This window comes from Caloenas nicobarica, chromosome 1 (genome assembly GCF_036013445.1).
Source record: "Caloenas nicobarica isolate bCalNic1 chromosome 1, bCalNic1.hap1, whole genome shotgun sequence".
Classification (NCBI taxonomy): Eukaryota; Metazoa; Chordata; class Aves; order Columbiformes; family Columbidae; genus Caloenas; species Caloenas nicobarica.
In genome coordinates, this window is record NC_088245.1 from 59,320,598 (window position 1) to 59,348,055 (window position 27,458).

At 42.5% G+C, this 27,458-nt stretch overlaps 1 protein-coding gene across 1 annotated transcript; it reads right to left on the reverse strand.

Annotated features, from left to right (window-relative positions):
* On the reverse strand, positions 1–26,989 carry ISX (intestine specific homeobox). The gene is made up of 5 exons (XM_065626684.1): positions 26,818–26,989; positions 19,223–19,465; positions 5,636–5,787; positions 913–1,029; positions 1–237 (listed from the first exon to the last, which is right to left on the reverse strand). Exons 1-5 carry the CDS (start codon positions 26,987–26,989, stop codon positions 1–3), a joined length of 921 nt encoding a protein of 306 aa, XP_065482756.1.
* Positions 26,990–27,458: the final 469 nt, after the last annotated feature.

Sequence of the window (27,458 nt, forward strand, 5' to 3'; positions counted from 1 at the left end):
CTATGTGGAGCTGGCGCAGATACTGCTCCTTTCCAAATTGTGGGGTAGTGGTGTGCCGTAAGAGGGGAGGACATTGAAGAGCAAGTGCGGTTTTGGGAAAGGCAGCAGCTCCAAGTGGTGGGGGATGAAGGAGAACGTGCTAGGTAGCCAGGCAGTTGTCAGCTGCCCTTGCAGCGGTGAGTAGTATCCCACGGCAGGGACGGTAGCAGTGAGCTTTCTTGGCGTCACGCTAGGAGCCTTTCAAGAATAAAAATGAAGTCTCAGGTGAGTCAATACAGACTTTTAGTTAGATACAATTTACGACCAACCTTGTTTGTTTCCCTGGTGCTCAGTAATTAAGAAGGAAAGTTTAGAATAGACTCCCTAAAACCTGGTGATGTGCTGTCACCCAGGAAGCAGGGTGAAATACCTTTTGTTTTAGCCACGGAAAAACTCCTGACAGGGAAGAGTCTGTGTGCCAGATAACATTAACTGTCCTAGACTTAGCAAGGACATGGATCAAGGGCAAAAAGCACTGGTCAGCCTGACAAAGCTGGACATTATAAGGAAATACTGACTGTCTATAAAGGAGCATGGCTTTATAGTTGCAGATGTGATATTTCTTCTTGTTCAGGAAAGTGGTGGTAAAGGTGGTAAAGATTTTGATCCAAAGTGTGATTCATGGTAAAATGGGGAAGGATCATCCTGCAATAGAAACCTCATGTCATATTCACAGAACAGGTTTCATTTAATGAGAAACACTTATTCCTAAACGTGTTATTTGACTGCATTTGCTGTGATTTATCTTCATCATATTGCCATTTTTCTCTTTTCCAGTCCTCCTTCTCTGGCATAGTCCCACGTGAAGAGGTGACCTGATGCAGGATAACGCTCTCTCCCTCAGTGGCTTTATATGTAGCTTCTGATACTCACTGTGATATCTGACTTGGGAGCAGGAATGAAGTCAGCTTCTGTCAGACGCTGAAGGCCACCAAAGTTGCCAAATTTTTCGTGTTTCCTCCACTTTGCTCGCTGGTTCTGGAACCAGATCTGGATACAGGCAAGAAAGAAAATGCCCAGAAATGAACAGGAGACGAAGGAGGAACTGCTCACATCCATCTACTTTCCCTACTGCCTAAGTAAGCATCAGAAAACATGGACCTTCAGTTCAGCAGAGCCAGGGACTGAACCTGAAGGGAAACATTGGGTTCAACACAGCACCTTTTGCACTTTGCATAGCTTGTGGGATCTCTGCACTATCATGACAGCCTCTTTTCTCTCGCAGCTCACAGAGAAGCTAGGATCTCCTTGTTCAAGGAAAGACGGTGGGATGGGGTGCAGCAGGTCTTCCAGGGCTCTTCTGGGAAAGCAGACCCATTCGTGGTCAAAGCTTTGCAGCAGTCAAGGCACATGACATTCTGCTTTCCCTAGGAAGTGTGATTTGTTGCATGATAGGGCTCTTTCAACCTGTTTCCCAAGACTGGGAAAAGACCCACCCAGATATTTTGCTGGGCTGCAATAAAAATGCATCATTCATGGTAATGTAGTAACAGGATTCTTCCTATATTTAGCTGGTAACATTTTGAAATTCATGTGAGGAATATAAGCAAAAGTCCCAGGGAGATGCCACCTTCTAAATCACTCAGTAGTCTGAATATGTTATCTGCGATCTCTTTGGCACTGGAAAACACATAACTAATTTTCTCAAGGGAGCTTCTTTCATGTGGCAGCTGATTTGACCTGTCTGGTTTCTGGGTGAGGTGCAGTATGAGCCACAGTAGTGCATCTTGTTGCATTGTTGTGAAAAGTTGAATCCCCCTTCCATTGTAGTTTGTAGCTGGCTTAGGAACTTACTGTTTGAATGTAAACGTTCTTTCTAGGCAAGTGATTCACATGAACACAAGGTGTTATTGATCAAAACCAGCTGCTGCTGGATGTAAATATGTATGTATCTTAAACCCAGTAATGAGCAGCTCAATTATTTCTTCAACTCTTGCCTAGGAAGTAATGGGAATGTCAGGACCCCTCTGTTATATTGCTGGTAGTTAGCAGTATCTGAGGTTACTGAAAGGACAGTCCTGTTTATCTGGCTTTGCATGTGTTTGAGAACTGCTTAATCTGTATGAACTGCTCCATTCCCTTTCTACCATGCAGGATGAAACAGCAGCATAAAAATGACTCCTCTTTAACACCAACAAAGTGATTGAGGGCAGAGAGGGGAACTGAAGCCAAAATTCAGCCTCTGAAGTGCACCTTCCAAAGTCTGCACATGGAACAAGTCCTCACTTCAGGGATTTTTTTTTTTTTTTTAAATAAAGGAAAAGCTGTGTTCACAGACCAAAATGCTCTTTTTTGCTCAATCAGATCTCCAGCACCCTTACCCCTAAAATGATTTCTTGATGCCCACTCTGAATTTCTTTTACTGGGATTTAAAACTATTTCTCCATGCTCTGTCTACCACAGATAACAGGATACTGATATAATTTATTGTCTGCATGCTACTAATCTCCATTTTTCCAGTGTTCCTGAGCTATGGCACTGAGACAGAACACAGTATTCCAACGTGTGTTCATGAAAGTCACGCCGGTGCTTAAGCCAGGGACAAGTGCTTGCTTAATCCTTCCTGAGACTTCACAAAGGCTCCTTTGTCCTCCCAGTAGTCAGCAAGCTGTCCTAGGAAACAAGAACTAAAACAGAGTGCAGAGGGAGGCTGGTGTGCCCCATGTTGTAGGAACTGCCTCCATTTTTTGCTCTGTGAGATTGCCCCTTTGCTGTTCTCTTGCAGACACATGACCAATGATCTGGAACTTGCTGTACTAAAGAATCAGCCTTTTAGTTATTCTCCAGTCCCATAATCTTCTTACCATTTAATTGCACTATCGTTAAAGATTTTACTGATTATATAGTCCAAATTCACCTTTGTGTCAGTAAATGGTTCCTGTGAGACATTACCTTTGAAATGTCCTCATTTGCAGTTGGACACCTGTTGCAGACATAGCGTTTTGTCTACTAGCACGTGCCATCTTGATCTGCTCTGTTTTCTTGATCCAAGGCAAGGTCCTTACAGTCACATGCCATCGATGTTATTACTTTTGTCAACCAAATACACAGGAACATAGAACCATAGAATCATAAAATGATTTGGGTCGGAAGGGATATTTTAAAGATTGTCTAGTCCAACCCCTCCTGACATTGGCAGGAACATCTTTCCCTAGATCAGGTCATTCAAAGCTCTGTGCAACCTGACCTTAAACACTTCCAGTGACGGGACATCCACAACTTCTCTGGGCAACCTGTTGCAGTGTCTTGCCACCCTCATAGTAAAGAATTTCTTCCTTAAATCAATCTAAATCTATCATTTTTCAGTTTAAAACTGTCACCAATAATCTCATTGTAAAAACATGAGTTTAATGACATCTATTTTCCATACACCAATGTTGATAAGAATTAAATATATTACCCTTTATTTAATTCTTTGTTAACTGAGACTCATATCATCTTTATCACTGCTTTGCCAGAAATCAATGTTTGGCTGACAGGCCAGTCATTATCTGGTCATCCTGTTTACCCTTCAAATACTGACATAACATTAACTTTCTTCAAGGCCCCTGGAACTTCTCTTGTGCTCCAGGACTGTTAAATATCAACACTGATGACCCAAAGTGCTTCTCAAGCAGCTTTTTAAGAACTATTAGAAGCAAGTCACCTAGATGTCTGGGTTTAAATAGATCTGTCTGTAGCAGCTGCTGCTCAACATTGTCCTTATGGAAAGTGTTTCATCATCATCATGTGATACTACCACCTTACCTAACGTATTTCCAAGGATAGAGCAGAAATTACGACCGAACATCTCTGCCATTTCTACATTATCCTTGACAGTCTTACTGTTTCTATAAAGCAACAGATAAATATAATTTTTCACTTTTTTTTTTGTTTGTTCTTAATGGACTTTTATTGAGTTTCTGATGATCCCTAATTTTTCTCACCAAAGCTTTGACCTGTATCCTTCTGCTTTGCTTACTCATTTTTTATAATTATTTTTTTTTTCCCCTAGCATTTACTCATCCATCTTTCTTCATTTTGTGTTGCATGTAGGCATGCACACATGCAGGGATATAATTCCATCTACCTACTTAAACAGTTTCACAGCAATCATAGCTTTCTTTCTTGATTGGAGGACACAACCTTTTTGCAAAGTTATGAAACATTTCGCTTGGTTGCCCAAGGGCTGCTCACTTTTTTTTTGCCCAGTTAAATTATCTCACTGAAGTGATTTGACTTATACTGCTTTTTGCTTTGTCAAAACTATTATTTCAAACTACCAAGAGCATATACATATTCTCTGCACTCTGTTTTGCTTATATTTGATAAATGAAATCAATCAAAATTACAACAAATTGCAACTTGTACCATAGCTACTATTAATTTTTAGTTCTGTGGTCAGTTTATCAGCCAAGATGAGGTCAAATGCAGAATTTCCTATGTCGTGCATAACACTGTCTGAATTGGGTATTTGCCATCTGCAACTCATACACAAGGTGCTTTTAACTTCCTTTGTGTATATCTCAGGTTGATGTTTCCCATGATATCTCTTTTTCTTTTTTTTTTTTTTTTCCCCTTCAGATCATAAATTATTTTTTAAACAGAAGATTGTCTTGTTCTTTCATGTGATTTGCTGTTGTGTTGGGAACACTGACTGGTAACCCAGCTTGTGCTTTATACCATTGGAAATGCATTGTGGGTGCAGTGATATCACTAATGGGCATATTATAGGTATGCTGTTCCAGTTTTCCCTGTCACCTAAGTATGAGGCAATATCACCATGGTTAGTCGGTTGTCCCAGGCATGTCATAGTCAATAAACTGCTCTATGTTGAACTTTGGTTGTTAGAGTGAGATATGTGCATAGAAGTACGCCGATGACTCTAGCATTATGGCAAGTATAGAAACAGCCTTGTGCAAAAATAATCACATCAGTGCCTGGTAAACAACACCAAGTTCCAATACACAGTTATATATATCTATATGTCTATATCTATATATATATAGATAGATATGTCAATGTAGCAGATTTCTTATGCAATGAACATTTGGGGTCAATTTTGAGCTCAGTCAGCAAGACTGCATTACAGCTGGAGGGAGCTGGATTAGTTTTCATGCACTGAAATTACAGCCAGGGCATTCATAGTCTGTGATATTAAAATACAGAACAGTAAGCAAACATCTTCATTTGGGCAGTTATTTTCACTTTTTTTGAGACCCTGTAGAAGATGGATGTGGATGACAGTTTGCACTGGATGTACATTAGTCTATAAAAGGTTGATAAATGATTAATAAATATATTCATAAATGGCCGCTCTGTTGCTACAGAGTCCAACAGATTGCTCATAACCATCTGTAACTCCTATTTGCTATGCATTTAGGATGCTTAAAGCTCCCGTTAACCCTTTGATGAATCCCATTTGACTAGTCCCAACTGGGTGACAAATGCTTTTTTCCCTATGTGTAAAAGGAGAGCAGTAATACTGGCTCCTTCTGTAAGGTAACAGAGAGGTCAGGTATTTCATTACCATTGTCACCAAGGCATAAACTATTAAGAAAGTGCTCTGAACAAAGAATTGGTACAGTAAGCATAGACTTTTGGAGACACAATGTACCTGAACTCTGGCTTCTGGGAGGTTTATCTTTGCTGCCAGTTGATTGCGAATATGGATATCTGGGTAGTGAGTCACCTGGAAAATCTTCTCCAGTTCCTGGAGCTGCTCTGCTGTGAATGTTGTCCGAATTCTCCGTTTCCCTTTCCTCTCAACTGTGGAAATAAGGAAAGGTGTATCACATTTTTTAGGAAAAGGCCACAGGGCCACAAGAAGGTTCAGATATCCAGCATTTCCTCTAAATTGCTATGCAGCTGGAATGGCACCTCCAACACCTTCTAGAAATCTACTTAACATAGGTGACTGTCTCCTGACCCAGCAATGAATGTGAAAGAACTCCTTTATCATTCAATGAGTGAGTCAAAAGTGCCCATTTTCCCCATTAATCCACTGTGTGTCAAAAGCTACAGAACCCTATGTATTCTAATTTTAACCACACTAGCCCTGCAATGGGTTTGTCATCAAAGTACTTTAGTGTTGGACCAACCTTTGATCCCTTTTTGCTCTTGTCCATCACATGTACACATCTGTTGTTATTTATGATCCCTTATTAACTGTTTGTGAAGAAACTCTTAGTGTATATGAAATGAAGGAGAAGATACTCCATTCTGTCTTGGTGCTGTTCTCATGCCTGTAATGAGTCACCATTTTTATTCAGCTCATAAATTTTCCATCCCTGTCTTTTCCTGTCATACTGTTCTTACTAAGCTTTCCTCAAGCTCTAAGGTATGACCACATTCCATTGTCACGCTATTGAGTTTGACAAATTTACTCCTCCTCTATGCCAGCAAGATCAAAGAGTAGCCAAAGCGTGTGAACGCTGTGGAGCGAAGCCAACCATTCCAGCCTGACCGACTGCCTCTCTCTTCCCATACCTTGCTTTGACAGTATTTAGGGGTAGCCAGCAGTTTCACTGCAGTGTGACAATGGCATTAAAAATGTTACCTTACAAAGAAAAGTCATGGTATTCTCCTGACTGCACCATTGTGGTGTAGAGATTTTCTAAACAAGCTTAACCTTAAGAGCTACAAGGCCTTAAAACCTATGGAGCAGAATATGGAGAACTTCGGGTGCTGTGAATTCCTAAGGGGGCTCTTAGATTGCTCCATGCTCTCACCTACTGTGAAGTAGACTAAAGTCTTCCTTCAGCACTGCTACACTGTTTTGAAAATGTCCTCCTACACCAGGGTATTTTATTTAGATCATGAACTCTTTATGCCACTTGGTGTAAGTTAGAATAAGGTCTAGCTTGCTCTGAAATGATGCTGAACGGCTGATGTCTTGCAAGAAGGAGGAGAAAGGAACAGCAGAAGTGGCAGCTGTGGCAGCTGATCTGCAGAACATGGAGTTCAGCCTCGTCCCAAGGCTGGAATCCTCTTTGGTACACATATGAAGTATCTTCCACCTGACACTGAATGACCAGTGCAAAAAGCCATGGCCCAAGCTTTGTGAGTCACAGGGCTTTTTCTACCGAGCTTGGAAAACTGCAGTCTGATCGGAGCATAAAAATTCTAATATCAGTAATGACTAGGATAAGCTTGCTACTCAGTGACCTGAAGTAATTGGCAATGACACGACGTTGCTCAAGAAAATGACCTTTTTGAATAACTGCTTTTGGTCTTCACGGTCTGATGACAACTACCAATTCATAGTGTGTAACTAGATGCATACACTTCCTAATGGGAACGGTTAACAAGAGAAGGTTAGCTTAGTCCCTCAAAGAGACTTGCTACTTCCTCCCCCACTTTTGTTCAACCATTAGCATAAACTTTTCCTTTTGGGGGCTGAATCAGTAAAAAAAAGTAACTAAACACCTTCGCCAATATAAATTGGGCTCTGTGCCAACCAGAAAATGACATTTTTCATTCTGTAATCAAAACTTCTTTGTGACTCTGTTGACACAGAAAATAAGGACTAAAAAACTCTCTCCACTGTCTTGGTAGGAAGATGCCTAGGACACAATATCTGGGGACCAGTAAGTGAATATATTCCATTGTGAATATCTCATCTTTTCTAAACCTTGCTGGTACTTTGAAATGAAACCAGCCATGCAAGAATAACTGAGGAACGTCATTTATCGTAAACACTGTCAATACTCTCATACCTCAGAAACAGCCTAATAAAGATGATGTCCAACATAGTTAAATCCATACCATTAAACTCTTCACCAGCTTATCAAAGTACTACTCATTAGACTGCAGCACCAGCTTCAGCCATGAAGGAGAAATGTTATTTACATTGAATCTTGCTGGCACTACTGGGGCAGAGAGCTGAAATGAGAAATATTTTTGTGTGTTTATGCTGAAGATAGCAACGGACATTCTCTCCTAAGAAGCCATGATTTCAAAGTTTCATCTACTTGAACATTCTCAAAAGATGACTGTAAGGGGGATTTATTGTTATGTGGATTAAGAGGGAAATGCCAGTACTGAGAATATGAATCTCAGAACAATACATCCCCTGTAGATATGATAAAGATAATGGTTCATAATGGTGTTTCTTGTCTGAAATTCTTTCTCCTCACACTTCTCTGTGGGGGGCGGGCCTCCATATCTTCCTGGGAGATGCTGCAGACAGGTGAGATTGAGTACGAAGGTGATATCTTGTCGAGCACATCATGTTCTGTCATACATTAATGAATCTCTCTGCTATATTTGTATCATTGCAACAGATGGCATTTATATTTCTCTAGCACAGGGCAATTCATAACGCAGATCCCAATAACAAGTGAAGTTTGCCCTGACCTTGTCATGCTCTCAGAAAATGGAGGCCTCCCTGAGATGTCCTGTCTCCCTGAACACTGAGCTGAGCTTTTGCTTCGATCTAGGGTAGAAGATAGGCTCCACAAATCTGGGAGAAGGTGCAGTCCACCTCCAAAATTTCCTGAGTGGAGCAAGAGATCCAAGCTCAAACTGTGACCACATCCCTGTTCCTGTAGTCCCAACTGTACGTCAACATTTGGGATGCTGTCAGGGTTCTTGTCCTGCCAGGTTTTGTATGCCCAAGCAGTTTGTGTACCTTCTAGCAATCAGAAAGCCTCCAGGAGAAAGAGGACAAACCTGACTACCTCCTGGAAGATTTCTGAATTAGCAAAAAAAGCCCCATAGTTTTTCTAAAATGGATTAGATTAATGAACTGAAATATAATTTCGTGACTATGCAAAGCAAGAAAGAAACTGTCAACATTTTAAAATCTCAGATGTCACATCAGAGATTTTTTTTTAAAAGTGTATTTTAGTATTCCATTAGAGTATAGCAAATAATGATTTAGCTCAGTATAAACTCTTCTGTCTCATATATTAAATAGACTCTAGAGAAATGGTATGACCGAAGTGAATGCCAAAGACCAACCATATCAGATGTCATTGCAGCAGGCACCATACAAACAGTGATCATTAGTTCTTGCCTGTGAGCACAGAAGATGACAGCCATCATCTCCTTTTCATAATGTGGAATCAAAGCCAAGGCCAAGATTTTTAGTGCCTAACCCAGAGAATACGACCTGGGTTAGAAAGGAGTGGTTTGAATTATTAGGTCATGCTAGCTGCAGGACTTCTCCATAGACAATATGTTCATACATACTGGAGACAGAGACAATAAAGTGGATATCTGTCCTTGTCTACCATCTTAACTAGTTGTGGGTGTTGGCAGGACACTTAGTGCAGAGTCCATTGGATTAGTCAGCCTAGATAGACTCCAGAAATCAGCTGTTACAAACCATGCAATACCATCTCTACAGGGCCAAAGTGTGGAACACATTCAGTAGCCAAGATCATGAGTCTAGAAGGAGCTGCACTGTCTATCCTACAAAGAACACAGCTGGTGTAAGTTTGGGAAGAAACTTTTAGTTGAGCTGGGCCATCTTATGGTACCTGAGAGACAGACCCATTGCCAGGCCCAGTTGTGCTGGAGATGGGATGGGAACTGGATCTGCCAGATCTTACTGTACTGTGTCCACTGGCAGCTAAGAAGTGTCCAGGATTAGAGAGCATGGCTTCAGAGAAAATAGGCTTGTGAGGTTCTGGTGTCTCATACCAGCTTCTTCAGTATGAAAATGACCCAGAAAACTCAGTGATGGGCAAAATAAACTCCTTTTCAGTTCACTCTTACATCCTTCACATTTTTCGTTATTGAGAGGTGAACCGTTTTATAGACAAAACTCTTATGTAAGGGAAGGATCTACACAGTGCTCAGAAGTGTCAATCTTACTGAAACCAGATTTTTCAAAGCTGAAACTCGTCAGATTAAACAAAATATAACAACATGAGGTCAGCTATGGGCCAGTAGAGACTGAAGGACAGGCTTTGATTTCAACTGGAAATGAAATTAAATTGCTAACAAAATAGACTCCTGTGACCTAATTAAGGCTTTGCCGGTAGGAAATGTAAAAGAGCACATTTTTTTTTCTGTAAGTAATAAGTAACTCTATTTTTTTCCCCTAAAAAAATCTATGAAAAAATACAAAAAATCTAGGGCTATATGTTGACATTTTCCCTTGCAAGATGAAACTTTCTCTGACTGTAGCTTTGATACTTCCCTTTGCCTTGGGACCTTAGCTTAGAGATCCCACAGCAAACAACAGCATTCAGAATTGCAGTCTAATAAAGAATGTGGGTGGAAGATATAAGGCTAGAAAGTGTTGGAAGTGTAACATTGGCTTTACAAACGTGGCTCTATAGTCTCTGGGGAAATAAGACTCTGTCTGAGTTTCCTGAGCTATTTTCTATGTAAAAGCTGGGGATATTCAAGTGTGCTTTTATGCTCTGTGGAAGTCATTTGCAGGTTAGCTGACTGCTGAAACCAAGCCTGAAAATACCAGGCAGCTAAATATGTCAGCATTTGCAGATGCTTAGAGATACAGCTGTCTATACATTGCCTTACTGTTGGCATTGGAAGGGCCAGATTCTTCATGTTGATAAGGCAGTATAGCTCCTTTAAATTCAGTAACAGGTTCCATTTGTCCTCTGCAGATCTAGCTTTATTACTAGGTCAGACTTGGAGAAAGTTGAAACATTGGAACTTTGTAGAAATACAGATTCTTCTTGAAGGTGTGCAGTGAAAGGATGAGATTGATGGTTACAAGTTGCAGCAAGAAAAATTCTGATTACATAATAGGAAAAAATGTTTTCACCATGAATGTAGTCCGACGTGGGCCTGGAGAGGCTAAGTCTCCATCCTTGATATTCTAAACTTGACTGGACAAAGGCCTAAGCAATCTAATTTAAGTTGGCCTGGCTTAGAGTTGGGGTTGGACAAGATGGTCTCTGGAGGACCCTCCTAACTTACTTTATTATGTGATCTCTAACCTCCAAATATCCGCATGGTCTGAAGGTCTCTCATCATTCATTTCCTAAAAAGGGAGTTTAAGCTCAGGGAGCTTGATTTTCAATTGCTTATTTACACAGTTTTAGCTTAGCATATTAAAGCTTGTTTCCACTGTCCGGTATAACATAATCACGAGCTATTAGAGGTATGAGCAAATCAATATCAAAGACTAGTGCTTGTACCTGAGTTAGCTATGTAAAACATACCCAGCTTCAGCAATGCCATTCTTGGGCAAATTAATTCTGGACTGCAGTCTGTTGTAGTCAAATAATAAAATCATAGAATCATTTTGGTTGGAAAAGACCTTTAAGATCATCAAGTCCAACCATTAACCTGACACTGTCAAGTCCACCTCTAAACCATGTCTCTAAAAACCTCATCTACACATCTTTTAAACACCTCCAGGGATGGTGACTCAACCACTTCCCTGGGCAGCCTGTTCCAATGCCTGACAACCCTTTCTGAGAACAAATTTTTCCTAATATCCAATCTGAACCTTCCCTGGCACAACTTGAGGCCATTTCCTCTTGTCTTATCACTTGCTACTTGGGAGAAGAGACCAACACCCTCCATGTTACAACCTCCTTTCAGATAGTTGTGGAGAGTGAGAAGGTCTCTCCTCAGCCTCCTTTTCTCCAGGCTAAATAGCCTGTAGTACACCTTGCAGAGCTGTTTTCCAGCTGCCCTCTGTACCTGAACCCATAGACAAATGCTACCTTGGTGAGATCTCTGCAATTGCATCTCCCATTTGCACTTTGCCTATTGTCAGGCTAAGACTGTATCAAGCCCACTTGGTGTCATTACAAAGGTGCATACATTGGAGGGATAAGGAAATAAAAATCCAAGAGAAGGGCTGGAAGTCAGTGCTGGCACATATTTGCTTTGGAGTATGCAATCTAGGTAGCTGAAAACTAGTGGGATGAGTTTATCTTGCTGCAATCCTCTTTGTCATTTCTGGGCAGACACCCTCTCATGGTATGCGATAACTAGATCCAAAGATTTTGCTTCTTCTTTGACAAGAAGAGAGAATGCAGTAATCTAAGCAAGTGGCTTTAGCTACATATCCTCAGAAATATGTATTTTTCTCTGTGTAACAAAGTTGACTGTACCATTTGTTTCTCAGAAAGAAACTCAGGGGTATTGAAAAAGAGCCTCATTATATCTGGTTAAGTTCTGGTTTTCACTTTTAGCCCCTTTAAAATAAGTACCTCTCTTCTTTTTAATGCAACCAACTACAGGTATGTGGGTATCCCAGGCAGTTCCTTCCCTTGGCTTTTTTGAATATTAATCTGTCGTGGTGATATTCTGCTCGTGCAGCCAAGCCGACAGCAAAAACAATTGCAACTTTATCAAAGAATTGTTATAGAGTGCTGATGGCATTAGGACAAAACATGCTAGTCTGTATATAGAATTGTGCCCATGGAAGTCCCTCTCATAGTTAAAGAGGTGGCTCCCAGTTTGCAAAAGATCTTCTGCTTCAATATTTAGGTGGGAATGTGATGATGTGGCTAATCTTTATTGAAGTGGTTTTCTAGCCTTTGTTAAGAAGGACTGGCATAGCCAGCAAGACTGATCCTGCTTGGATGGGTACAATGTACTCTGGATAGAGCCTCCTGCTAGCAGAATGCAGCATTTAGCATCCAGCTGCTGGCCATTCAGGCATTGTAGAAGATAAGACAGAGCAGCATGACTCAAACTTTTAAAGGCTTGACTTCCGTCCCTTCAGTCCAAGTTGCTTCCACCCTGGCACAGAGTTCAGTGACTAATTGCTTGACAGCAAGGCTGAAATGCAGAGAGGCACAGACCTGAAGCGGTGTGAGCAGGAATGCTAAAAATACCAGGCCAGAAAACTGTTAAAGCAAGCTGTGTGGCAGCGGCCAGGGGAATTTCTTAGTCTGCTTGTCAGAGGAATCGGCAAGGAGCAGATGGTATGTATGAAACCATTCATGTGGACAGTTCGTTGTGGAGGAGGGTGCTCACCATCAACCTGAGCCCCTGATGAATTTAACCCTTCCTATCTGCCAAGAGAGAGAGAACAGTTTTTGCAAACAGTGCTGCCCTGAAATGGTGGTGTGCATAACTCTGGCACAGCCAGTGGTCTGCAAAATATCTGGAGGAAGAAGCACGAAGGGCATGGTCTGAGGGACCCCAACTGACATGGGCCTGTGTTAGTCTCCATCACCTGATATCTGATCTGTACTCAGGCTAAATGACCTGTACCTTCATGAACTCCTTCAGGTCAAAGTGGATTTGGGGTAGGTATATGTGTAGTTTCCCCATTCAGCTAAATCTCATGCTTGAAACTTACTATCTGTGAATGTTCATCCACTGCCAAACTTCACCTTAAACATGAGAGAGCAGTGACCAGCCTAATCCAATAACAGTTTTCACTGGAGAAAACAGGGTCCCCACCACTCTCCCCATGCTCTCTAGTCAACCAGCTTTGTCAGAAAACAGCCTTTTGCCCATGGAGAACGCTGAGATTATTGCAGGTTGCACAGACAGCTTGTTTTCTACTTAATTCCTGTTTGTGGTTATTTGTTCCTGCAAACCTCTAGACATCAATCAGGCATGCTTGTTTACATCCCTGCCTCAGAGTCTGTGCTCCCTCCAAGAAAGCATAATTCCATCGTTATTTTAGTGTGTAGTCTCTGCTATTTCCCATTTCAGCATGAAGTGCTTGCTAATACAGTAGGTAAAAGGTCTGCCCTCAATTTTAAAGAACAGTAATTAAAAGTATCGAATCCCAGGGGTGTAATGAAAGTTCTCAGACAATTTACGAGAAGCCAATAAGTACTTGGAAGACCTCTGAAATAAGCTTATCAAGACATGCCATCAACTTTTCGAGTGGTCACATCACACAGATGTGACTAGCAGGAACAAACTAACCTCTGGGTCCTGTGTAATGTAACCTTTGGATCCAAAATTCCCAGGAAAGAAGGGGCTGCTGGAAGAAAGCATTGGATGCTAATATTTGCTTTAAAAATATAAAAAATGAAGAAGCAACAGAAACAGAATTTATGATAGTTCCCCTAAACTGCTGACAGCTTTGCTTTCTTCAGTGCTTACATCAGTGAGACTTTGTATGAACATAGTCTGAAGGGTGGGAGTAAAGGAATTGGGTTTCATGCCTTTCATTTAATATCCAGGGTGTGACTATAAGCAGTCATTCTTCAAAGAAGAAGGAAAACAAAGAACCAGCCTTCAACAATAGCCCAGATAAACCCACCAAAACAAGGTCAATGGTCTGCTGCATTTCTAAATGTATATAGCAATACTGCACTTCAGAGACACAGGGCTGCAGGGACTATTCACACTGACAAACAGAAGACTGCTAAGACAGCTAATGGCAGCAAAATTATATATATAGGCATTTAGTTTTTCCTCCTGCTTTCCCTTTTCATTTATTATTGCTTTCTTTTGTTATGCAGGACAATGGGATGCTTGTGCCCTTTCTCTCAGTCCCACTGGCATATTCTGGGCAACCGATATTTATCTGGGACTGTGATTATACAGTGCTTCATTGTCTCTTGGGTGTTTTATAAATGCATTAAGATAAGTCAGCATATTGGGGAAAAGACTGGTCTGCGAGAGATAAACCATGCTGTTTCACAGGGATACGTGGATTTGACCATATTGTCCACAAATGAACAGTACAAATGAGTTTATGGCTTCAGAGAAAACATAAACACCAAGCTAAATATGCCTGAAATTGGCATTAATACAGAGGGGACATGACTCATACTGGAAATTCTCCAGGACTGAGATAATCTCTGTATTTCTTGTTGTCTTCATGATAATTACCACCAGAATTTGTTAATATGCTTTGGGATCAAAGATGCTATCGTAATTATAAAACTATTAGATTAATAACAAGATCCTTGAGCTCTCAGTCAGCAATGTGCAGAGGATTTCTGCTATGGAAATATTTGGATGATGTTGACTCATTATGGCAGCCTCCTCTACAGTGAATAATGGGGATAGGAACTGCAAGAAATAACATTGTCCAGTTGTTTCTATGGCCTGAAAACCCCAGTTTCTGGTGGAATTACTAGCCAGCTCGATTCATGGAAGCCTGATCTACCTTGTGCTTGAATTATTGCTCAGAGAAGAAATCCCACAAGATGTGGCATCTGCTGGTGTCTTAAGGTGATGCTGCTATCTGGCTTCTCCAGGGCACTGACTACTCCCTTGCTGGAGCAGGGGACTGGAACCATGACCCATGTGTAATGCTGGGCACACTTATCCACTGCCTTTGGATGTAAATCATTATGGTGCACACACACAAATGTGTACAATCAAACTCAGTTTGTGTAAAATACATTGCAAAAGAATTGCCCATGAGGTCTGAACTAGGCTGAGATCTCGTACGTGGCAGTCTCCAACTGGAGCTGCTGTAGGTCAGGCAGGCATGGGGACATGTAATCCTTTCAGGCTCCAGTGCTCAGCTGTTGTGAATTGGTCAAGTCCCAAGAGCATCATACAGAACAGAGGAATTAAAAGGAAAGTGGGAGGTCAGTACTTAATTTGCAGGTTTACATGGATGTGTTGCTGTGATGTCAGTAGTGGGTCCAGTCTTGTTTAACCTATTTATCAATGGCCTGGAGGAAGAGACTGAGTGTACCACCAGCAAGTTCGCTGGTGATATAAAACTGGGAGGAGTGGTTGATACAGCAAAAGGCTGTGCTGCCATTCAGCATAATCTGAACAGGCTGGAGGACTGGGCAGATAAGAACCTGATGAAATTCAACAAGGGCAAGTGTAGGGTCTTGCACCTAGGGAGGAATAACCCCAGGCACCAGACCAGGTTAGGGGTTGACCTGCTGGAAAGCAGCATTGCTGAGGTTCTGGTTGACAACAGGTTGACCATGAGTAAGCAATGTGCCCTGTGGCCAAGAAGGCCGATAGTATCCTAGGGTACATTAGGAAAAGTGTGACTAGCAGGTCGAGAGAGTTTATCCTCCCTCTCTACTCTGCCCTGGAGTACTGCATCCAGTTCTGGGCTCCCCAGTTTAAGAAGGACAAGGATTTACCGGAGAGTGTCCTGCAGAGGGCTGCAAAGTTGAGTAGGGATCTGGAGCATCTTTCTTATGAGGAAAGACTGAGAGAACTGGGTCTGTTCAGCCTGGAGAAGAGAAGCTGAGAGGGGATCTCATAAATGTTTATAAATATCTCAAGGGTGGGTGCCAAGAGGATGGGACCAGGCTCCTGTCAGTGGTGCTCAACAACAGGATGAGGGGCAACGGGCACAGACTGAAGCACAGGAGGTTCCATCTGAATATGAGGAAAAACTCCTTTACCTTGAGGGTGCCAGAGCACTCGAACAGGCTGCCCAGAGAGGTTGTGGAGTCTCCTTCTCTGGGGATATTCAAACCCCACCTGGACACCTTCCTGTGGGATCTGCTCTGAGTGAACCTGCTTTAGCAGGTGGGTTGTACTAGATGATCTCCAGAAAGCACCCAGCATTCAGAACAAAGACTTCAAAATTCAAATGGGGGCTTAGCAAAATTATATGCTACTGTCAGCATATCTCTAGCATATGAGGGCTTTTCTCTTTGTTGTTGTTGTTGTGGTTTTTGTTTTTTTTTTTGCTTACAATGCAGCCTATAAGTTCAAAGTGCAAGAGGCACTGCTTCCTATAAAAGATTTGTGATAATGATAAGGGTATAAATCTATTTAGTTTAAATGACACTATATTTCTAAACTGCTTAGTCACAGAAGCTGTTTTGTGGGAAAATCAAGCTTTTAGGAACACTACAGTGTTACTGGCTTGCCTGGAAATATGCTCCAAATCCACACTCAGAGTCACAGTCAGGTGCTCTTAGTATCTCAATATGCCCATGAAGGGCATATTGTCATGACCTCCTCATAATCTTTCTCCTCCTGTCCAAAAAAGCACAAGACAAACTCCAGCCCTCCTGCCTCCAAGGTGATTGCATAGCACGCTTGATTTCTTCTGCTCCCTGACAACTACACAGGTGTATATGCTTAGTCAGAGCCCTTCCTCACAAATTATGTAGGTGTTTTAGATAAATGGAGGAAGTCTGTGAGAAAGGTATGAGGGAACACTCAGCCAAGCATTTCTGGTGTCTGTCACATCAGAAAGCTCTCTCACTGCTGAGGTTTGTGTCATTTCCCTGGGTGCATGTTGAAGGCATCCTCAGTGTGGGTGTGAGGCAGGTCTTGGGGACACCTCCATGGCAAATGCTGTGGGCATCTGGCACTGACCAGGTGCCTTGTTAGAGAACCCGCAACTGTCCCATAGCCATCATGCCGAAAGTACCTCTGAAGCACTGCAGAGTTGACAGATATGGAAACATAAGTCCATTTGCTATCAGCTCGAGCTGTAAGGTTTACAGACTGCTCCCAAGGATGGTGCCAGTTTATCTCTCCTGTGGGCACTGGTGCCAGCCTCGTCCTGGGAAGGTGACACCAGCCACAGCCAGAGGCAGGAGAAAAAGAGATGCCAGCTCTTCCCCTCTAACACAAAGTGGAGGAAGAAAGCTGAAGCTTATGATGTTGGAAAGGATTTTAAACCCAGGCCTCTCGCTCTCTGCTAAGAATGACACAGTGCGTGAACAGGATCTGAAACATCATTGTTTGTGCACTGTGGGGAAAATGCCAGTCCGATGCTTTAGGATCCTCCCCCCTCCTTCAGCCAGTTTCTATCAAAGGCTCAGCAACTGCAGGAACCGGTAGCCTAGAAAATGGCAGATCATTAAATCTCTGCTTGGTTTCAAAACCCCACTGCCACCAGGGAACAGAGGGATTTTGTTTAAAATGCCTTTAAAATATAAGTTGTCGTTGAAAGCACCTGCTCGGCTCGGCTCAGTTTTGTGCAGATAATTATGTTTCCTCCCCTGCTTTGCTGATGAGGCTGGTATTGACCACTGTGCAGGTCAATGAGGCTAAGTGCTGAGTTGGGACACCCACCTCCCTCCTTTGTCACCCTGGGAAAGCCACCTCCCAGCTCCAGTGTGATCTCTGGTGTGACTCCCTCCTGCATGAAATATATTCCTTTTTAGCACTCACAGGCAGCTCTGAGTAGCAGACACATACTGCCCTGGCTCTTCTGCAAGGAGGCACCGTGATATTGCCCAGCTGCCATCAGCTGCCTGCAGCTTACAGGGCAGAGATAGGCTAAAATGTCCAGTTATATTACAAGGCTTCTCTCTGCATCAAGACAGAAATAATCTCCTGTAGGAGGAGGTGACAGCAGCCTGTCACAGGGCTCATGTATACTATAGCAGCAGCAGAAACAAGGCTTTTGTTTCAAATGTATTTCCTCTGCCAACTTGCAGAGTATGGGCCAAGGAAGAGGTGTGGATCACAGTGAAGCCAGCTGAGTAACCCTGGATCTGCGGTCACACCAGCCCTTTAGGGCTGTTCAATGGACTTAATTGAAATCGCCTTTTATTTTTTTTTCTTTCAGAATGAACTGTATAGTAACAAAGTATGCAGGAAACACCCTACTGCTGCTGCTGAGAACCTGTTTTCTGTAGTGTAGTACAATCATCTCTATTAGCCTTTCCTAAAAATCAAGGTACTTAAAGCAGTTTTTGTCACGTGCTACTAATAAATTGCAGTCTGTCTGTTAGGAACTTGTCTTATTCAGGTACCATGCATCCTTCTTAGCTTAAAGTCTCTGTGCAACATATTGGCAAGGTATATTTATATTGTCCTTTGCTTTGGCTAAGCGATAGACTGCTGTTTATTGGTGCTCGTGACTAATGAAATCAGCAGACCTACCAACATGGCCGGGCTTGAAAAGTGTGCCTGATGCATCCTGTGTGCCAGACCTACTGCACTTCAACAGTTTGCCTGTGCGCATGCTCATGAACTCTTCATCACCTGTGCAGTGGGTCCAAGGGGTACTGAACACATCGAGCTGATTTGGCATGTTCAGCAGCCTCACTGCCTGGGTTGTGCAATGCCCATTTCCTGGAAAATGGGCATTGCACAACACAGGGACCAAGGCTGCTGAACATGGTAACTCCGTAGATTGCCACCCCAAGCGGCAGGGCAATGAACACCTAAAGCAGTCCCTATTACTAAAATTGGTAAGGTTGGCAGGCCTGAGCTAGATCTTTAGCTCAAATGGTGGGTCTCCATGTTTTTGATGGTGTGACTAAAGAACCATCCCTGTGACTCAGCCAGGAGCTTAGCAGTAGAAATATTTGTGATGTCTGCTGGTAGGTGTTGCCACGTACATCACTGTAAGATACCGGCTGTGTTTTCTGGTACTCTGGGATACAGAGGCACTCACCATGAGGTGGATGGTCCACTGGGAAATCACACAGCCGATCTTCCTCTTCCTCGTGTTTTCTTTCGCCTTCCAAGTGTTCATGTCCTGTGTCCTCACCCAGGAGGGAAGCTGAGCTGTCACTAGGTCTCCTGCAGTGAGCTGCCTGCCCTTTCTTTGCCCTGACCGTGGGTGTAGCACACATGGCAGGGAGAAGCATCTTGGCTGAAGGTAACTCACAGTCTAACTGACTCCTGCTGCTGGAATCTGCGAAGGACACAGCACAAGACAGCTTTGGATAAAGCAACCATTGTTTAGCACACCTTTCATTTTGTGTGAAAAAAGAAGTGTGGTCCAGACACTTTACCATTCAAACCTGATCATATGTAAAATGGCCTTAAACCTTCTGTGCTGTGCATCAATGCCAGGATGACCCGATGCTGCAGGGGCAAGATCCCCAAAATCTAGCCTGTTGTCTGCTTTCTTCCACCTTAAAACTTTGAATGGTCCTTGTGGGAGATATTCAAAAAAGGACCATAGAAGTAAGGAAACACAATCAAATGATCAAGAAAGCTCAGCTTCTCTGTCAGTATACAAATCGGTGGCTGCCTTTTCTGAAGAACTCAGAAGTACAGTAGATGTGGAGCTGCGCTGAAAATCTGTGGTAAGATCACTGTGGAATTTGCTGGATCCCAAATGCTTTAAAAAATCTGTTCGTTTCTTAAATACCCCTGTAGATACATCTATCCTATAGGAAGATAGGCCAGAGAATAGGCTAAAGGTCAGTGTCTTCCCCGATTCAGGTCCATTTGTTTTTCTTCTACATCTGTGCTGCCTGATGCTCAGATTTAGGCATTAGATAATTTTAAAGGCAGCCTTTTCCCAGGCTGTCAACACCTCCCATCTGCCTTTGTGACAGGTGACATTGGTGATATCTAGGAGGGTACTGACAGCCAACTCATCTTCATTAAATCACCTGCATGCTCTTATGGACAGGACAAACATAAGAGAGGTGCATATTGACCCATTTTAATGAAGTGCAGACATAACATTAGTTTAGATTTGAGCATGGGCATTATAAACCATCTCAGTGGGAGCTGAAGGTAGCCTCAGCAGTAACCAGTGGTGACATGTGCTAGGACACCTGGCCCTGCATGGTGATGAAATTGGTCACAGAAGCCTTGATCTTTCTTCTGCCATGGTGTTGCCTTATTACTAACACCATCATCTCTGTGTGTAGCAGGGGCATTGAAAAGATTTTTCAGATTAGTTTTCTGCCCTTGTGAATATAGTATGAGCCCTTACTCTTCCTTATAAAGGTAAACAGACTTTGCGAAGACATGCACTGAAGTATAACATGCTGGGAAGCCTCATGGTTCAAGGCAGTGGGCTGTCTGTGGCTCTTAGCATCCCAGGAGAGGTATACCAAATACTCCCATTCTCCCACCCACTCTTTTCTACATTAAAACCTCACCATAAGCCCCAATTCTGAGTGCTTTATGCTCTACCTTTGGTAGATGCAATCAAGGCTCTGGCTTGATTCTTCAGAGACAAGATAACTGGGTCTATGCTGCTTCAATGGCAAACCTAGAATTCAATCTAGTTTTCTTTCATGCCTGGATTTCTTTACTTGGAAAGGTGGAGTAAGAGGCAACACATAAGCATAATGAACCCACTGGGGAATTTAGGTTCCATGGTTAGCATTACCCTGAAGCAAATGTAACAGCACAGGTTTCTCTGCTATTGCAACCAAAGAACATGAGAATCTTAATGCAAGAACGGACTGTACTCCTGAGCAGTCACTCACATCTAGGCTCTGGGATTTGCAGCTGTTCCCCTTTCCCCTCTCTTTTCTAAATAGCAGCAGGTGTGAAGCCCAATGGGTTGTACTGAAAGACACTCCATTTTTTAATATATATATTACTTCTGGTGCAGTATCTAGAATTGGCAAAGCATTTAACTTTTTAGACTTGCAAGAGTTTTATTTTCTGAAGAAATAACAAGTTCTATTTGTAATCAGCCTTGGAGCAATGATAATTATAACATCTGGAGACAAAGTGCACAATTCTGCCCTCAGTAAAAGCCCACACAGCAGGATTTTTATGGAGGGTTGACACTGACATCAAGAAAATGCAGCTACAAAAGCTCTGGAAATTAGCCAAAGCCTCATGTCAATAAAATATGGTTGTTCAAGTGTTATCTTTTCAAATTATCACCAATCATTGTGTAAACTTCTAAACACAATTGCATGTGTCCAGCCATACTGACCTTAAATACCTGGTATGAGGTCTGCCTCTGTGTTTGAGGCATATTGTGCAAAATGAAACACATTTAGTTTCTTTAGGATTAACTGGGTTTGAGTTTTCTGATGGGAAAACAGGTGAGGTTTTGAAAAACATTTGTGGGATAAAGGAGAAGGACAAACAGGGTGGTCACTAGCATGGGGCTGGGGTTAAACGATTTGCTCAAGAACTCAGAGGGTACCAGTGTTGGCATAGGTTCTCAGCCCAGGATTTCTGTCTCAATCCCCCATCCCTAAATTAAGGACTAGTTGTGCTGCCTTGTTTGATGGGATCCTGCGAAGACGAATGTGTTACAGAATCGATGGTGCTTATATCCTGAAGTAATGTTTGCATTGCAGCCTGCTCTATTCGTTGCTGTCCTGAACAAGCAAAGAGATTGTCTGAAGTGGTAGTTGTTTTGGCCAGCCACGTTTTTTTGGTGCATATCCATGTGACTCCAGCAGAGAGCTCTAAAAAAATACCTATGAATTGCCATCTGGTAAAATTTCCTCCAGGGAATGCAGGTGGGTTTTTCTGTTTTTTTGGTTTTTTGGGTTTTTCCAGGGATGGCAATGACATTTCAGCCTGGCACAACATGAGATATTAGTTACTATTGTGCATAGAAATGACTTTGACTTGTGGCTCAAAAGGGTCTTTTTGGCTTGACCTTCAATTGTGTAGGAAAGCATGGGAAGTTTCAGGCAAGATAGTAAGATTTCTTTTTGGAAGCAGGAGGTTATTTCAAATGACCTAAGTTCCATTTAAGCCTTTTTGTGCAATCACTAGAGAGAAACAGACCTATTGTAGGCATAAGGCTTATGATTTTTAGGGTCTTACTAAGACTGTGAACAGAATCTGTCACTGTGAAGTGCAAACAGCTTTTTATTGTGCTGTTTTTCCCTTGCTTCCATACTTTTTTTTTTTTTTTTTTAAGGTGGGTTGTTTTCCCTTGTAATAGATGGGGTGAATTGGTGATATGAGCCAGGTGGTATCTGTTCAGTTATATTCTTTCAGCTGTTTCCTCTTTTGCAATAAAGCTGGGTGGGGTGTTGCTAAGGGTGAAGTAAACAATCACCATATTGACATTTGTGTGTGAAGCAGCAGTTATATTCCTATCAATTTGCATATCCTTAACATAATGGGGCATAACGCAGGCAGAATGACAAAATGGCCGTATCTGTTACTGCTTTTGCTATTAATTTCCCAGGTGTAACTTCCTCATCCCAAGCTCTTCTTGACTTGATAAAGGACCTCCTGTTGGTGGAACCTCACTGGCAGAAACTGGGGGAGTAATGAACAATTATTTCAGATGTACTTTCAAGCACATTAAAGTCAAGTTCCCAGGGATTTCAGAAGAAGCATTTCTTCTGAAATAGCATTGCTAGTCTTCTCTGTTTAAAATGAAAGAGTTGGCACTGAGGAGATCAGCACTTGCTAGGTGTTTATTTGTGTCCCTTGTAAAGGCCATGGTTACCCTTTCTAGGGACTGTGACAAAAGAAGAGAGGGGAAAGCATAGAGTGAATACTAAAATGTCTTTTTGTTTAGTATTCCTCTTTTTTTAACTCGGCAAGAGTCTTTCAAAAACTCAGAGACTTCAGTAGACTTCAGATCAACAGCTGCAGTTCCATGTCATCCGGTAGTTGTGTTTCTGCAGTAAACTCACAAATGGCTAATGCTGCAACTGGGAAGTCACACACTCCTGAGAAGACTGCACACTCCTATTCCAAGTCCTACTGGAATTAAACTCACAAAAACCTGTGGAGTTAGGAGTCGGACGCAGAAATCTTCTCATACATGATCAAGTCCTGCTTCAGCTTTCTGTGAGAGGCTGGCACTGTACACAACATCTTTTTGTTTGTTTTTGTTAAAGAGTCATAAAATAATGCAGGTTAGAAGCAACTTCCAAAAGTTATCTGATTCAGCATCCCTGGGTTTTCTTGGGAAAGGACTCCAGGCTAAGTTTTGTGTCTGTCCCTCATTTCTGATAATCTGCATCTTCTGGTCCTCTGGTCTTACCCATCGCCTCAGCTTTTAATGGCTAGATTTAGACTTCAGGACAATCATGATCTTGGTATATAGACTGCCTAAATCAGTAGATGAGCTGGATGACAATTTCTGGCCTGGGTATTCAACTTATGGTAGACACGAGTATGTGTGGGGTACCAGGTCTTGCTCTCATGTGGATCACAGCTTGGCCCAGATACATACCACATGGGATGTGGGAAATGTTCTTAAAATCCACAGTAAGATATAACTCAGCCTTGACCTGTAGTACTTCCTTCTCTGCTGCTGCTGAACTGTTCTGGGAAAGAAGCCGAATTTGTGGCCCATCCTGGAATTTCCAACAAGTTCCCTAGCTCATTTCAGTTCACTGACTGAGCCAAATTAGATATGGCTGACTATTTACTCAACTTGTTTAATGCCAGTGTTATATGGCATGAAGTTGCATGACTTTGATGAAATGCAGCAATTATCCCAAGATGTACAGCATAGGGTATTGCACTTCTGAAATAAATAAACCTTATCTGCAAAAATTGGCAGTTCTGCTGAGAAAGTAAAGGGTAATAAACTTAGGTATCTCTTTGGTGTTAGTAAGAAACCAACAGCGAAAACGCTTCATTTTCATTCTCTTTTTTAAACATTCTTGATCAATGGCAAAAGCAACGCACAAAAACATTTTGGAGTATCTCTACAGCTTTCCTGTTCTCCCAGCTCTAGTGACAGTTCAGTGATTCTCCATGTGTATATACTATTTCCATTAGTTAGCATTTTACATTGCCTCAAGTATATTAATCCAACCTTGCTTTCTAGCAGGGGAGAGAAGAGTCACTATATTCTCTTGCTACAGCTACAGTCTCTCTGTGGCTAGGTGATGAAGTGAAGTCAAAGGCAAGGCCTGGCTGTTCTGCCTGCATCGCTTTCAAGGTGAAAAACTGACTGTACTCTCAGGTGGAGCAATTTGGGATGAGACAGCACTAGCAGTGCAGTCATGCAATCCTAGGAACCTGCCACATCCTGCATACAGATTTGTCAGGCCTTGTGCTTGGAGCAGCACGCTTAGCTGAGACACACAGTGAAACAGGGCTTCAACATATTGATCGCAAAAGAGACTTAATATAAAAAGGTCCCATCTCTGCCACGCTTCTCTGTTCCCAGAGAAGAGTCTCCTGTTGTTTAAATGCAGCTCTATGGTTCATGTTATGAACAACGCTGACTTCATTTTCAGTGGTGTTATCTGTCTCACTTTAGATCCAGTGGCACAAAATAACTGCTGTGGGCTCTCTGGAAGGGTCTTTCAGCTCACAAAAGCTCACTCCCACAGAGTTCACACCAGCATTTTCCCCCCTTGGCAACCTGGCACCTGGGCTCTATCGGCACATAGGCCCCATTACACTTGCACCAGCATCAGCGAGGTCCTTGTCTGCCTCTACGACCTACCAAGCTCTCATTTGTTTCAGGACTATATTCGAAACATGGCCTGGGTCTGCTGTTGTTCAGGTGCAATCTGCACTGGCAGCTTTGGGAAACCTCAAAATGCTGCAGTCCTCCAATAGTACCAGGGGTGAAAGAACCAAACAACACTAGCTGTGGCCTTCAGCAACCTTGGCTATCATTGAAACTGCCCTTTCTTTGAGCAATGGTCTGGACTTCCAGATGACCTCGAGAGGTCCCATCCAACCTCAGTTATCCTATGTTTCTGTGAAAATTTGTCATCACACTGTCCCTTTTCCTCATACACACGTTTCTGTGCAAAGTCACAGGTACTGGCACAAAGGCAGCGCTTGCATGCTCAGCCCCAGTGCTTGGGGCTCCCATAGCTGTGAGATATGTTGTGGGCTGCCTCTGCCCCATGGTCAGGAAACAATTTCCCTACAGAGCAACTGAAGTTACCCTGCATCCGAGGTGAACAAGCAAGTGCTAATCTTGTGCAAAGCACGGCTGACAGGCAGAGTCAGAGGGACAGGGCTCAGGCCCAGCTGGTGACTAATGTTATACTGGTGAGTATGGTGCTCACTTCACTGTAGTTTCCTGACCAGTTTAGGCTTTGTTTGCTTTCCAGTCCAGGTCGGTATCCAGTTTGGACATAAAAAGATCCGAAACTATCCAAATAAGCAATGGTTACTTGGTCTGCCAGGTTTTTGCAAAAAGTCTCTCTCCCTTACTACTGGATGGTTCATCCAGTGTCCTGGGAAATGGGGTCCTGATCTATGAAAACATGTCTCTGTGCTACGGAAAATAAAGTGTAGCATTAAGCTTTGTTAAAAGCAGTTGAGTGAGAGGTAAGCAGAAATTTTCTGTCAAAACTACAGGTCATTTTTCAGTTAAGTGGGTGTGTTTACATACATAAACCACCTCATTTTCATGGAAGATGTAGATTAAAAAAGAAGAAATACTAAATTCGGAAAATTTTGGCCATTGGTCTTTGTTCAACGAAAACCAGACAATTTCTGTGAGGGTAAAGGTTCACTCAGGGCTGAAGTAACTAAATTGAGGAAACTGAAGTCAAAAAGGCTAAGGTACTTGCTGGTTTGCTAAGACTGAAGATATGCTAGTTTTCTACTAGCTGGTTTTATTTAGTTCATGAAAGGACCTAGTGTCCCTGATGATAAGGAGAAATGATTAGACACAAATGCTTTCTCTTTTCTTGTTCCAGCAATTGAGTTCTAATGCTCCTTAGCTACCATTACCCTTATAGACCATTTCTTCTGCTTGAGGATGAGTGGTCAAATTTATCAGAAAATGGTTCTGATATGAGATTTGGCTGTAATTCCAGACAACGGTCAGCTCTTGATATAAGTGAAACTCCAACAACTTCATTATGCTGCAGCAGTTTTAGAACTGCTTCCTGAATTTGAATGCCTGTCCTTCCTTATGACGGGTTATTATTATTATTATTATTATTATTATTATTATTATTATTATTATTATTATTATTATTATTATTATTATTATTATTATATAACAAGAGTGTTGTTTTTAAAAGGGAAAGACGCCAGGATGTTGTATTTCTTTACCGTACGCACTTCTCACTGTTACTGGAGAGCTACCTGCAATAACATTTCAGGTTGCATACCCACATCTCCAATGACACTGGGGCTTCATAATGTAGAAAATGTCACCAAAGGCTGGCAGCAGAGTCCAGTCTACTGCAAGGTTGGAAGCAAATTATTTGTAAAGATTATTTCTGTAGATATAATGACTGATTTGTACCCGCTAAGGGAAATCCCAGATTTTTACAAAAGCTGAAGACTAAAAATTCTACATAATCATATGGGATAGCTTTAGAAGTTAAAAAGAAAGGAGCATTTTAACTAAGTGTTATAACTGGTACTTACCAAAGGCCAGTGGTGACCCTGCTTTTAGGGCTGGAGGTCTCTCGGCGTAGTTACTTCTGTTCCTGGTTTCACTGCTCAGGGCGGTGCTGGCAGAAGGTTTCTTTAAGATTTCCTCAATGGAAAAGGACAGGCTGGGCTTCCCCTGACCAGCACATACCTGAGGGTCTGTCATCTTCCTGCCAAAGTGGCCACGGGGCAGACAGTCCTCTGCTCCTGCTCTCCTGGCTCTTGGTGCACCCCAAGAAACATGCAGCTGCGAAAGTGCACGTCTCTCCCCACCCGTGCCCGGCCGACCTGCAGGAGCACCAGGAGGAGAAACAAAGGCAATCCACGAGTGAGCACACACGTCTGCTCCTCTCTGCTGATCAGCTTGGGACCAAGACCTGTGCTCCTGTGTCCGGGGAAGGCAGCATTAGAAGTGGAGGTGAAAAGTCCTACCGACCCCACCCACTGCCAAACATCCCCCGGCCAGCACAGATTTGCAGAGCTCTGAACAATCGCATGGCCGTCCCAGGAGGAGGTGTGCTCCTCACAGACCCAAGTGAAAAATGCCCTGGGAAAGATTGCTTCTTGTTGGCAAATCCTGTTTGTGGGGCAGTTATCCTCCTTTTCTGCTGTCAGGATGAAATCTGTGACAAGCC

What these genes read in the sequence shown, in the direction of transcription:
- ISX (XM_065626684.1), bottom strand. Translation starts at nt 26,989, where the DNA reads ATGACAGACCCTCAGGTATGTGCTGGTCAGGGGAAGCCCAGCCTGTCC. An exon ending in AGGGTCACCACTGGCCTTTG is followed by an intron (nt 19,466 to 26,817) that starts GTAAGTACCAGT and finishes TGTCCTTCGCAG; the next exon opens with ATTCCAGCAGCAGGAGTCAG. An exon ending in AGTGGACCATCCACCTCATG is followed by an intron (nt 5,788 to 19,222) that starts GTGAGTGCCTCT and finishes TTATTTCCACAG; the next exon opens with TTGAGAGGAAAGGGAAACGG.